The sequence below is a fragment of the Ursus arctos genome, unplaced genomic scaffold, assembly GCF_023065955.2.
Source record: "Ursus arctos isolate Adak ecotype North America unplaced genomic scaffold, UrsArc2.0 scaffold_2, whole genome shotgun sequence".
In the NCBI taxonomy this organism is placed as follows: domain Eukaryota; kingdom Metazoa; phylum Chordata; class Mammalia; order Carnivora; family Ursidae; genus Ursus; species Ursus arctos.
The window spans coordinates 63,346,928-63,359,172 of NW_026622874.1; the positions used below are offsets into that span (position 1 = coordinate 63,346,928).

At 48.3% G+C, this 12,245-nt stretch overlaps 1 protein-coding gene across 5 annotated transcripts in view; it reads left to right on the forward strand.

Annotated features, from left to right (window-relative positions):
- The first annotated feature begins 10,684 nt into the window (after positions 1-10,684).
- ARHGEF11 (Rho guanine nucleotide exchange factor 11) overlaps positions 10,685-12,245 on the forward strand; it is an 82,129-nt gene continuing 80,568 nt past the window's right edge. For all 5 annotated transcript variants that reach the window (XM_026485090.4, XM_026485094.4, XM_026485092.4 and 2 more), the window contains exon 1: positions 10,685-11,495. In XM_026485090.4, coding sequence (XP_026340875.3) covers positions 11,464-11,495 — 32 coding nt within the window. In that variant the 5' untranslated portion in view covers positions 10,685-11,463. The remainder of the gene's footprint in view (positions 11,496-12,245) is intronic.

Genomic DNA, 12,245 nt, shown 5'->3' on the forward strand with positions numbered 1-12,245 from the left:
GGCCGCTCTGTTCACACCTCCCACTGGGGAAGCACCTGAAATCTGGGGATTTTTGGTTTTTTAAGATTTTATTTATTTATTTGACAGACAGAGAGACAGCCAGCGAGAGGGGGAACATAAACAGGGGGAGTCGGAGAGGAAGAAACAGGCTCCCAGCAGAGGAGCCCGATGTGGGGCTCGATCCCAGGATCCCGGGATCACGCCCTGAGCTGAAGGCAGACACTTAATAACTGAGCCACCCAGGCGCCCCGAAATCTGGGGATTTCTGATGAAAGCTAGAATTACTCTAGTACAAGTGTTTCAGTTGTTTGCAAGTTTTCACATCTATCACCTGGAGGCCATCGTTTCACTGTTTTCTGGTTTCCGTTGTCGATATTGAGACGTCAGCTATCAGTATAAATGTTGCCACTTTTTTTTAGATTTTATCTATCTATCTATCTATCTATCTATCTATTTATTTATGTATTTTGAGAGAGAGAGCGCGCGCGCGCGCACTGGGGGGGAGCGGCAGATGGAGAGAGAGAGAGAGAGAATCTCAAGCAGACTCCCTGCTGAGCGCAGAGCCCAACATGGGGCTCGATCTCGCAACCCTGACATCATGACCTGAGCCGAAACCAAGAGTTGGACGCTTCACTGACTGAGCCAGCCAGGAGCCCCTAAATGTCGCCACTTTTAAAGACATCAGTTTTATACTCTAATCCCTTAAAAACATCTTCCTCTATAAATGTCTCAATATGTATCTCTAAAATATAAGGAATAACTATTTTTAACGTAACTGCAGTACTGTTGTATCAACAGTATTAACAATATATCACTTTTATCAACAATTCCTAATATCCGGTGTTCACACTTCTAATTGACTTACAAAAGCCATACGCTTTTTAAAGTTCTAGCAATTTGTTTGTTTGAATTAGTACCCATAAGGCCCGCATATAATGATTGCATGGTATGTTTTTTAAAATCTCTTAATCTGGGGCGCCTGGGTGGCTCAGTCGGTTAAGTGTCCCACTCTTGGTTTCGGCTCAGGTCACAACCTCAGGGTCCTGGGATCCAGCCGCACGTCAGGCTCCTCACTCAGCTCGGAGTCTGCTTGGGATTCTCTCTCACCCTCTGCCTCTCCCCTTACTCGTGCCCCCCTCCAAATAAATAAATTAAAATCTTTAAAAAATGAAATCTCTTTATCTATAGGTTCCCCCCCACACACACACACACACACGCACATTCTTCAATATCTTTCATCAGTTCTGTAGTTTTCCTCAAATAGATTTTGTATATACTTCGTAGATTTATACCTAAGTATTTCATTTTAGGGAGTGGTAAGGTAAATGGTAATGTGTTTTTAATTTCTGATTTCACTTGTTCATTGCCTGTATATGGAAAAGCAATTGGCTTTTGTATGGAAACCTTGTCTTCTGCACTATTCTATAATCCCTAATTAGTTACAGGAATTTTTTTTTTTAAAGATTTTATTTATTTATTTGACAGAGACAGCCAGCGAGAGATGGAACACAAGCAGGGTGAGTGGGAGAGGAAGAAGCAGGCTCATAGCAGAGGAGCCTGATGTGGGGCTCGATCCCAGAACGCCGGGATCACGCCCTGAGCCAAAGGCAGACGCTTAACGACTACGCCACCCAGGCACCCCTACAGGAATTTTTTTTTAAGGAGGCTCCATGCCTAGCAGGAAGCCCAAGCAGGACTCGAACTCACAACCCTGAGATCATGACCTGTGCCAAAATCAAGAGTCAGATGCTTAATTGACTGAGCCACCCAGGTGCCCCCACAGTAATTGATTTTTGAATGTTGGAGCAGACCAGCATACCTGATATAATTCCCATCTGGGGAGCGCCTGGGTGGCGCGGTCGTTAAGCGTCTGCCTTCGGCTCAGGGCGTAATCCCGGCGTTCCGGGATCAAGTCCCACATCGGGCTCCTCCGCTGGGAGCCTGCTTCTTCCTCTCCCACTCCCCTGCTGTGTTCCCTCTCTCGCTGGCTGTCTCTCTGTCACATAAATAAATAAAATCATTAAAAAATAATAATAATTCCCATCTGGTTGTGGTATATAGTTCTTTTTATGCATCGTTGAATCTGATTTGCTTACCTTTCGTTGAGGATGTTTGTATTTATGTTTACGAAAGACATGGGTCTACAGTGTTCTCATTATGTGTTTGTCTGACTGTGATGTGAGGGTAAGACTGGCCTCATAGAATGACTTACAAAGTACTTCCTCTGCTTCACCCTTCTGGAAGAGATTCAAGATGATTGGTGTAATTTCTTTCATAAATGTTTGGTAGAATTCACCAGTGAACAAACCTGTGCATGGTCCTTTCTGTTTTTGAAAGGTTATTAATTATTAGTTCAATTTTTAAAAAAGATACGGGCTTTTGGGATTGTTTATTTCTTCTTCTGTGAGTCTTGGTGGATTATGCCTTTCAAGGAGTTTGTCCATCTGATCTAGGTTACCAACTATGTGGGCATAGAACTGTTCATAAGATTCCTTTATGACCCCTTTTTTTTAAAGATTTTATTTATTGTTTTGAGAGAGAGAGAGAGCGCGACTAGGAGGGAGGGGCAGAAGGAGAGGGGCAAGCAGACCCCTCGCTGAGCAGGGAGTCCGATGCGACACATGATGCATGTGGGGCTCGATCCCAGGACCCTGAGATCATGACCTGAGCTGAAGTCAGAGCTTAACCGACTGAGCCCCCCAAGCGCCCCTATTATCCTTTTAATGTCCATGAGTTCTGTAGTGATGCTCCTCTTTCATTTCCAACATAAGTAACTGGTGTCATCTTGCTCTTTTTTCTTAGTTAGCCTGGCTAAGGACTTAACAATTTTATTGATCATTTCAAAGAACCAGACTTTGGGTTTGTTTATTTTCTCTACTGGTTTCCTATTTTCAATTTCATTATTCTGCTATAATTTTTATTATTTCTTTTCTTTTGCTCACTTTGGACTTAATTTGTTCTTTTTCTCGTTTCCTAGGGTGAAAACTTAGATTATTGATTTTAGATCTTCCTTCTTTTCGAAAAAATGCATTCATTGCTATAAATTTCTCTTTAAGCACCTTTCTTGCTGCATTCAACAAATTTTGATAAATTGTATTTTTATTTAATCCAGAATATTTTAAAATTAATCTTCAGAGTTCTTCTCTGATCTGTTATTTGGAAGTATACTGTTAAATTTCCGAGCATTTGGGGATCTTCTGGCTACCTTTCGACTATTGATTTCTAATTTAATTTCACTGGGGTCTAAGAGCAAACATTGTATGATTTCTGTCCTTTAAAAACTTGTTAAAGTGTGTCTTATGGCCCAGAATGTGGTCTACCTTGGTGAAGGTCTCGTATGAGCTTAAGAAGAATGTATAGGCTGTCGTTGTTGGACGAAGTAGTCTACAACATCCTTTATATCCAGTTGATTGATGGTGCTGTTGAGTTCAACTATGTCCTTACTGATTTTCTGCCTGCTGGATCTGTCCATTTGTGACAGAGGAGTGTAAAGTCTTCAACTATAATGCTGAATTAATATACTTCTCTTTGTAGTTTTATCAGTTTTTGCCTTACGTGTTTTGACACTGTGTTGTTAGATGCATATGTATAAGGATTGTTATGGCTTCTTGGAATATTGGCTCCTTTATCATTACATAATGTCCCTCTTGATCTCTGACGACTTTCCTTGCTCTGAAGTCGGCTTTGTCTGAAGTTAATACAGCTACTCCTCCTTTCTTTTGATTAGTGTTAGCATGGCATATCTTCCTCCATCTTTCTTTCTTTTTTTTTAATAAAAAGATTGTACTTGTAGTTAAAAAAAAGTCCCACAAAGAAAATTCCAGGTCCAAATGACTTCATGGGGTATTCTATAAAACATTTAAAGAAGAAATAATGCCAATTCCACACAAACTCTTTCAGAAAACTGAAGAGGAGGAAATTCTTCCCAACTCATTCTACGAAGCCAGGATTACACAAAACCAGACAGGACATTACAAGAAAAGGTGACAGACTACTATCTTTCATGAACATAGATATAACAATTCCTAATAAAATTTTAGCAAATCAAATCAAATAATAAATACAAGGTAACATCGCAACCGGGTGCCGTTTATCACAGAAATTCAAGGCCGGTTTAACATTGAAAATCCACAATATGAAGCAACTACAGCAGATAAACCATAGGATCATCTCAATCAATCCAGAAAAGGAATTTGATGAAATACAAACAGCATCTACTTACTCTTGATTTTAAAAGTAAAAAACAAACAAAAAACCAACTCTCAGCACACTAGGGATAGAAGGGGACTTCCACAATCTGATAGAAGAGTGCCTACGGAGGGGCACCTGGGTGGCGCAGTCGTTAAGCGTCTGCCTTCGGCTCAGGGCGTGATCCCGGCGTTCCGGGATCGAGTCCCACATCAGGCTCCTCCGCTGGGAGCCTGCTTCTTCCTCTCCCACTCCCCTGCTGTGTTCCCTCTCTCGCTGGCTGTGTCTCTGTCAAATAAATAAATAAAATCTTTAAAAAAAAAAAAAAAGAAGAGTGCCTACGAAAACCCTACAAATGACATCATATTTAACGGTGTGATGCTTTCCTCCAAAGATCAGAAACGAGGCAGGGGTGGGTGCTCTCACTAGTTCTAGCAACATTGCACTGGACGTTCTAGCTCCTGCGATTAGACAAGAAAACAGAAATGCATACTGGAAAGAAAGGAGTAAAATTGTCTTCATTCTCAGACAACATGCTCATCGATACAGAAAATCTGATGGAATCCACAAAATACCTACTAGAAGCACGAGAGTGGTTTTAGCAAGAATACAGGATATGAGATCAAGATACAGAAATTACTGTATTTCGATGTATTCACAGTACGCAATAAGAAATTGAAATTTTAGGGGCACCTGGCTGGCTCTGTCTGAGGAGCCTGTGACTCTCGGTCTTGGGGTCATGAGTTCGAGCCCCACGTTGGGTGCAGAGATAACTTAAATCCGTAAAACTTAAATTTAAAAAAAAGAAATTGAAATTTTAAAAATACCATTCAGCAATAAATTGGTATACTCAACAACATAGATGAACCTGAAAATATGCTGAATAAAAGAAGTCATACAGAAAAAATACACACCGTATGATTTCATTCATATAAAATTCTAAAAAGTGCAAAGTAATCTATGGGAACAGAAAGCAGATCTGTGGGGGCGCCTGGGTGGCGCAGTTGTTAAGCGTCTGCCTTCGGCTCAGGGCGTGATCCCAGCGTTCTTGGATCGAGCCCCACGTCAGGCTCCTCTGCTATGAGCCTGCTTCTTCCTCTCCCACTCTCCCTGCTTGTGTTCCCTCTCTCGCTGGATGTCTCTCTCTGTCAAATTAATAAATAAAATCTTAAAAAAAAAAAAAAGAAAGAAAGCAGATCTGTGATCGCCCAGGAACTAGGAGGGGCAAGGGGGTCCAGCGGGAAGGAGTAGAAGGGAAGAACCAGGAATGAGTCAAAGTAAGCTTCATAAATAAACATATGCACTATCACGATTGTGGCGATTGTTTCGCGTGTCTGTAAGTGTCAAAACTTACCAAGTTGCACATTTTAAACATGAAAAAATTATTACATGTCAGTAACTTTTTTTTCAACTTAAGAACATTTTTCAGTTTTTAAAGCAAGCTTTGGGCAGTTTTTAAAAATTATCTTCCCCTTGGCATCTCACCTTTTTGGGAGCTCACTTTTGATCCTGGGAACTTTTTCTGATTCAGAGGAAAAAAATAACACACACACACACCCAATTTCCCAAAATATTAGCCTTCAATCTAAAACTGGTTTTCCTTCACACATTTTCCTTTACAATGTATCTTGGCACCTTCCCTGTTATTCAGTTCGTCTCAGCTACCAGGGGTGTCGGTGGGAGAGAGCTGGTTTCTAAGGTAACCACAGACAGCAAGGTACCAAGCTTGGGAGGCTGGGGTGCACACCCAGGAGGTGACCCCCCAGGCAATGCAGACCTCCCCGCAGTGGGAGGTAAGGTGAGAAGCCCCTTCTCCACGAAATGCCTTGAGATCTTCCCAAGTGACGAGGGGGCAGGTTTCTGGGGGTCACGGCACAAGGGCCAACAGAACTGAGAGCACACAGGTAAGCTCCACTGCTCACTACCCCATGGACCAGGACGGTGCCGGGCAGGCCTCCCCCTCCGGCGACACCCTCGCCAGTCTCTTCGCCGCAAGCCTGTACCTTCCGAGAAGATTGTACCTCTGCATTGTTCTTGGTTTTATCTTTTCCTCCAGTGCTGGCTCCGTGCCTATGACATCGAGGCCGTCCGGGTGACAGAGCAGCAGACTCTGCAGCCAAACCTCCTGGGTTCCAGCTCTGTGACGAAGTACTCCCTCAAAGGTTGCTCAGGAGGATCCAGTGGTTAAGACTAGCTTGTTCAGAACGGCGTTTACGTACAATACACGTTTTGGGTTTTATTATTACTTCATATTAAAATATTATAGGGAACGCATCGGGTCGAAGGAGCAGAATATTCTGAGTGACAGTGAAATGGTCTCTGTAACGCAGGGGTAATATTGGCTATTCTGGCTACCCAGAAGCGTTCTAGGGAAATCTAAATCGGCCGAAAAGTAAGTCTCAGCCTTAGGGCTAACAGTACCTTAATTAAACAAGCCTTTGCACATTCCCCTTCCAATGGACAAAGGTTGAAGAGGGAGAAAAGTCAGAAAGCAGACCTCTGCTTTCCTCGGTGACGTTGTCCTGCAAGGCCTGTCCCCTACCGGCGCTCCAGGAGAATGGCTGCAACCCATGGTTGAGCCCACACTCTGGAGGACACACCAGTTTTGGACCGGGGATGTCTGCCCATGAATGAGAAGCCCTTTCTCTAGAGCTCACGCTCCGAGCCACTCAAGGATCTGTATCACTGCTCTCCCTCTGCGGTTCGGTTAAATACTAAGTTTCTAGAAGCCCTCCCAGCAAGTAGAAGCTGACCACAGCTGTGTTGTTCCTTTGCTTCTCACGCCTAAAAATGAGAAGGTCTGAATTCTAGCTCCAAACTATCAATTAATGAAATTCCATGCAAATCACTGAAAACCTGCCTGTGCCGTAGTTTCCAAGTGTAAATGAACAAATGTAACATGACAGCTAGTGTCCTGTCTGTCCCCCAGGACGCTGGGCAGACACGAGGATTCATTTATTGAGTTCTGTGGGAGAAAAGTTCAAAGGATTATGGCAGTTGAGGACATCACTCCTTCATGTTTATCCGGATTTTTCCGTCCAGCACGCTAGAGTTCACAGAGCCCGTGCCCAATCTCATTTAGTCCTTACACCCTGCACACCGCAGGTCCCAGAGCTAAAAAGGGGTACACCACCACCACCACCCCCAAACTCACTTCTTTGGACTGCTAGTCTAGTGCTCTTTCCATTAACCAACCACTGCTTCCAACTTCCCACCACATCGTCTGTCTGGGGCGCAATCTAATAATCTAGGTCTTTTTTCTAAACCGAGACTTATAATTTGCTTCGGTGGCCAGTTAACTTCAGGGAACTCTATCCCACCAAAGCCACCCCCTGCCCCGTGGACTTCCAAGTGGAGCGTACAAAGAGAAGCTCAGGTGTGCACCAGGAAAACATGTAAGAATGCACGCACGGTACTGTTTACCTAGAGCTGAAATAATTGTCTAAGCTGTACGGATACCCGTCTTTAACATACGGCCCAACCTAGCACTCGCCCCGGGTCCATGCTTCAGGAGTCATCTGTCCCGGGCCGTGAGTGAGACGTTTCCAGGAACCACAGTCGTGCACACTCGGTTCAGACATTCATTTTCTTTACAATGTGATGCCATCCGCCAGACAAAAACAAGCCTGTTAATTGCTACAAACTTGATAATTCCTAGTAAAGACGGAGAGAATGACCATGAAAATTCTCGCTCTGCAGAGACTGACTGCTTATCTCCAGGGAAAGGCCCAACAAGAGATATTGAACATAGAGGAGACACGCGTTTTTATTTTACAATGTCCTGCGTTGAAGATTAGCTGGCAAGAGGGTACCAGCACTTATTTTCAAAGACAAACAACAACAACAACAATCCACTTAATCTGTTTCTTCAAGGTGAACATGACAGTCTATTAATGAGTGAGAAAGCCATGGCTTTTCTAAAGAAATCACGCCTATGGAGAAAACATTTTGAAAATGTATGACTACAAATGCTCCCAATATCGTGATTTTTAAAACTTATTTATCAAAAACAATGTGTGTCACCTGTTTTTAAATATTTTTTATTAAGTAAACTCTATGCCCAACGTGGGGCTCGAACTCAAGACCTCGAGACCGTGAGCCACGTGCTCTACCGAGCAAGCCTGGCAGGTGTCCCGTTAGCTGTAAAACTTTTGTCTGCACGCTTGAAAAACTAAGAAGCAAGATTTTAAAATCTGTTCTAAAAACCTAAATGAAATTTCTCAGTGGGTGTGGACCCATTTGTTAAAATTATAAAATGCAACACCTTCCAACCATTCAAGGACTAATGACTTAAAATGTTAATTTACTAGCTGAATTTCAATCAAAACCTTTGCATCGTGGTAAATGGATTGTAAAATGAATGTCATGATTTAACAAAGGAAATCAAGGACGCACTTCTTCGGTCTTAATCTACCTCTTTGACAAGTATCTCTTCCAGTTATGACAGCCAATAACATTCATGAAAAAGTATGATTTTAAAAGTGTACTTCACCTTGGGGCACCTGAGGGACTCAGCTGGTTGAGCACCCAACTCGATCTGGGCTCCGGTCTTGATCTCAGGGTCGTGGGTCCAGGCTGCACGATGGGCTCCACACTGGGTGTGGAGCCTACTTTTAAAAAAATGTACTTCATCTTTATTTTGATCTTTTAATATTCCCACTCTAGGACATGTTTTATAAGGTACCTAATAGAACACATGTATATAATATTTTAAAATACTGCATCTATTACGAAAACAGGGTGTTTGCTGACCACTCGCTGGTCTACCAGCACAGAGGGCTGCCCACACTTGGGAGCATGTCTTTGCAGGTCTATGGGAAGGGAATAAACACTGGGACAGTAGCACTTTGGACTGTGGTACTACAGATGCTAGTCGACCACCTGTCTTTGGACGTTCTGACCTAGGAGGTGGTGGAGATGGGCGAGGCAGTGGGTCTTTCTTTTATTTGCCAACTTGTAGCTGGTATCATTTAGGGGAAGTTCCTGGATTAATCCAATGGTCAACCGATGCTTACTAGTTTTTTCCCTCTTGTGATTTGCAAACCCGCCCCGGGTACCATTGCTGGGGTCCGTCCGCTCCCTGGCCGCGGCTCATGGATGTGTGGGGGTCAGTACAGTGGACAGTACATGTTTCTCCCAGGAAGGATCCAGGAGGCGTGGGAGGGACAGAACACGGCAAACACAGCGCGGCCTCCACGGTGCTTTACAAGAGCATTTACCTGGGCAAGAAGACCAAGTTCATTCCCCCGTGCTAATGAAAAACTTTCCTTTTTATCTTAATTATTTTTAACTATAACGCTAGGAACCTTCTAATGTCATGTTACTCGTAAAGATTTAGGAACTGTGATTCTATGAAAATAGAATCGGCCTTGAAAGGCTGTTCCATCGAGTTCAAAAACACTGCACAGCCGGTCCCGAGGTGCCCCGGAACGCAGTCGCGGGGCAAGAGCGAAGGGTCTCTGCGGCCAAGGCGGGTGCGTGTCGGAAGTGGGGAGACCACGGAGACCCGGGACACTTAAAGGAGCTCCCGGCACCCGGGAAGGAGGCCGCCGCATCTCGGGAAAATAACATGAGCACTGAGGTGGAGAGAGGGTGAGCTGCGGCTGGGGGAGCGCCCCGGCGGGAGAGAGGCGCGCCCGCGGGGAGGGGGCCGGACGGCGGGGGCAAGACAAAGAGGGGAGACGGCCCCGGGCCGAGGAAGGGGCAGCGGCGGGGGCGGCACGCGCCGCCTAGGCGGGCCGGGGCCGGAGCCGGGGCGGCCGGCGGGCCTGGCCGGGAAAAGCCGGGGATCGCGCCGCGCCCGGGGACAACTAGGCCGCGCGGAGAGAGGGCGGCGCGCGAGGGGCCGAGGACCGCGGGAGGGGCGCTGGGGGGGAGGGGAGGGGGCGGGGCCGGAGGGGGGAAGGGCCGGGGGAGGGCCTGGAGAGGGGGAAGGGAGGGTCTGGAGAGGGGGAGGGTCTGGAGAGGGGGAGGGCCTGGAGTGGGAGAGGGCCCGGAGACGGGGAGGGCCAAGAGGAAGGGCGGAGGGGGAGGGTCCGGAGTAGGGGGAGGATCCCGGGAGGGGGGGAGGGGAGGACAGGGGGTGTGGGGGAAGGTAGGGAGGAGAGGGGAAGGGTTTGGGGGAGGGGAGGACCGGGGCGGGGGGAGGGGAGGGCAGGGGCGGGGCCGGCGGAGGGGGAGGGGCCGGGGGAGGGGCCTGCGGGCCGCGCCGCCGGAGCGGGGCCGAAGGGGGCGGCGCGGGCACGGGCGGCCGGCCGGGCCTGCGCCCCGAGGAGCGGCGCGCCGAGGGGGAAGGGCCCGGAAGGAGCCGCCGAGCCGCCTTCCGCGCGCGCCGGGCCGGAGCGGAGGCGGCGGCGGGCGAGCGGGCCGCGCGGGGCGGAGGGGAGCCGGGGCCGGGCCCCCGCGGGCCGGCGCGGAGGAGGCCGCGGGTCGGGCGGCGCGGGGACGCGAGCGGCGTCCGCGGTTGATGGCGACGGGCGGCGGGCGCGGGGCGCGGGGAGGCCGGGGTCCCGGCGGGCGTGAGGCGGGGGCGCCGCGCTGCTGCTCCGTGCCTTCGGCTCCTTGAAGGGTTTCCAGACCTTTCACGTAAAAGCTGTTTTTGTTGCTGTGTTTTAAGGAGCTCCATAACCGCGGTCGCAGGGCCGCCCCGGACTTGAAGGGCTGCCGCGGTGCACGTCCTGTTGTATGCTTTCATTTATTCCCCCGCCGAGCGCGCGGCCCGGGGCCTCCCCCGGTGCCGGTTCGGACCGGCCCTCCGCCGCCCCTGCCCTGGCGTCGGCGTCGCCGTCGTGCTGAGCGCGGGGGGACCCGGCACGGCCCTGCCGGCCACCGGGCGCCCGCCTGCGGGAGGACAGCTTGCGGGAACGGCGTCTCGAGCATGGGCTTCATCTGTATCTTGCAGTGAAGACTGATATTTTGAAGGCACATTCTTTCTGTGATTCATGTCTTAGCCCATAGCGCTAACCTTGAAGAGATTTGTGGTTGGGTTTTTGGTTTCTAAGAAGGTCATAGTTTTTCCTCTTTTTCTTTCGGTTTTTTTCTCCGACGGGGGAGGGGCCGGGGGCTGAGAACGGACACCATGCTCGCTGGTACAAGTAGAGCGGAGCCTCAGTTCCCAGGGTCCTGAGAGCCAGCAGAGAGCATTCGAGCATCCGAGCATCCAACCGTGAGGTTGGGAGGCCCTCCTCCCACCTTTCTTAAAAATTGCAGCCGACTCAGCCCTGATCAAGACATCAAAACTGCAGGATCCTGGTTCCGCGGAGACACTGAGAAACCATGAGTGTGAGGTTACCGCAGAGCATAGACAGGTAGGTTTGCTAATAATGTGCTTTCCAACACTTTCTTCACCAAAGACTGGGAGGGAGGGTGTTGCATTTCGGTAAAAGGTTGCAAAGGAAGGGTCGGGGTGGGAACGGGTCTCTGGGGACTGCCCGGGCATGTATGTTTATGTGTCCTCTGTGTGTGTCCATGTCCTGATTCGGTGGTTTTTAAATACAAGCAATAAACAGTGAAGCCAGGAGAGGAGAGAGAGGGGAAGTGCTTCCCTCAGTCTTTGACTTTTGCCCTGCCACAGGCTGAATTTGGGCCCCTAACTTGCCGGTTTAGGGGGCGGGAGGCGGCCCAAGCCTGGTCACGTGAGTCCCCAGGGTGGATTGGGACTGGCTTTAGGTGTTGAGTGGCTGGGGGAAGGGCCCTGGCAGGGGCGTGGGCCTCCACTGGCTGGTTGCTACGGAATGGTGGGGCTTGGTGATGGGGTGGATTCCATTTCTAGAACAAGGAGGATGTTCTTGGCCCGATTAATGGGACAGAAGCACCCTTTGCACCCATACAGATCTGGATTTTTGCCAGTGACTTTGCCAGCGATAATGGCCCCAAAATGCATAGGTCGCATTAGAATTTCTTCCTCTCCAAGCTGAGGGTTTAACTTGAGACCTGCTGACCGTCGAATGCTCTAGGTTTAATCTCCCAAGCCGTCCTTAATAAGCTTGACTCTGCAGGATGGGCCTTCCCTCTGCCTAGAGCCAGAACAAGTTGTTTTGGGTTCTCAGGCTTGATGG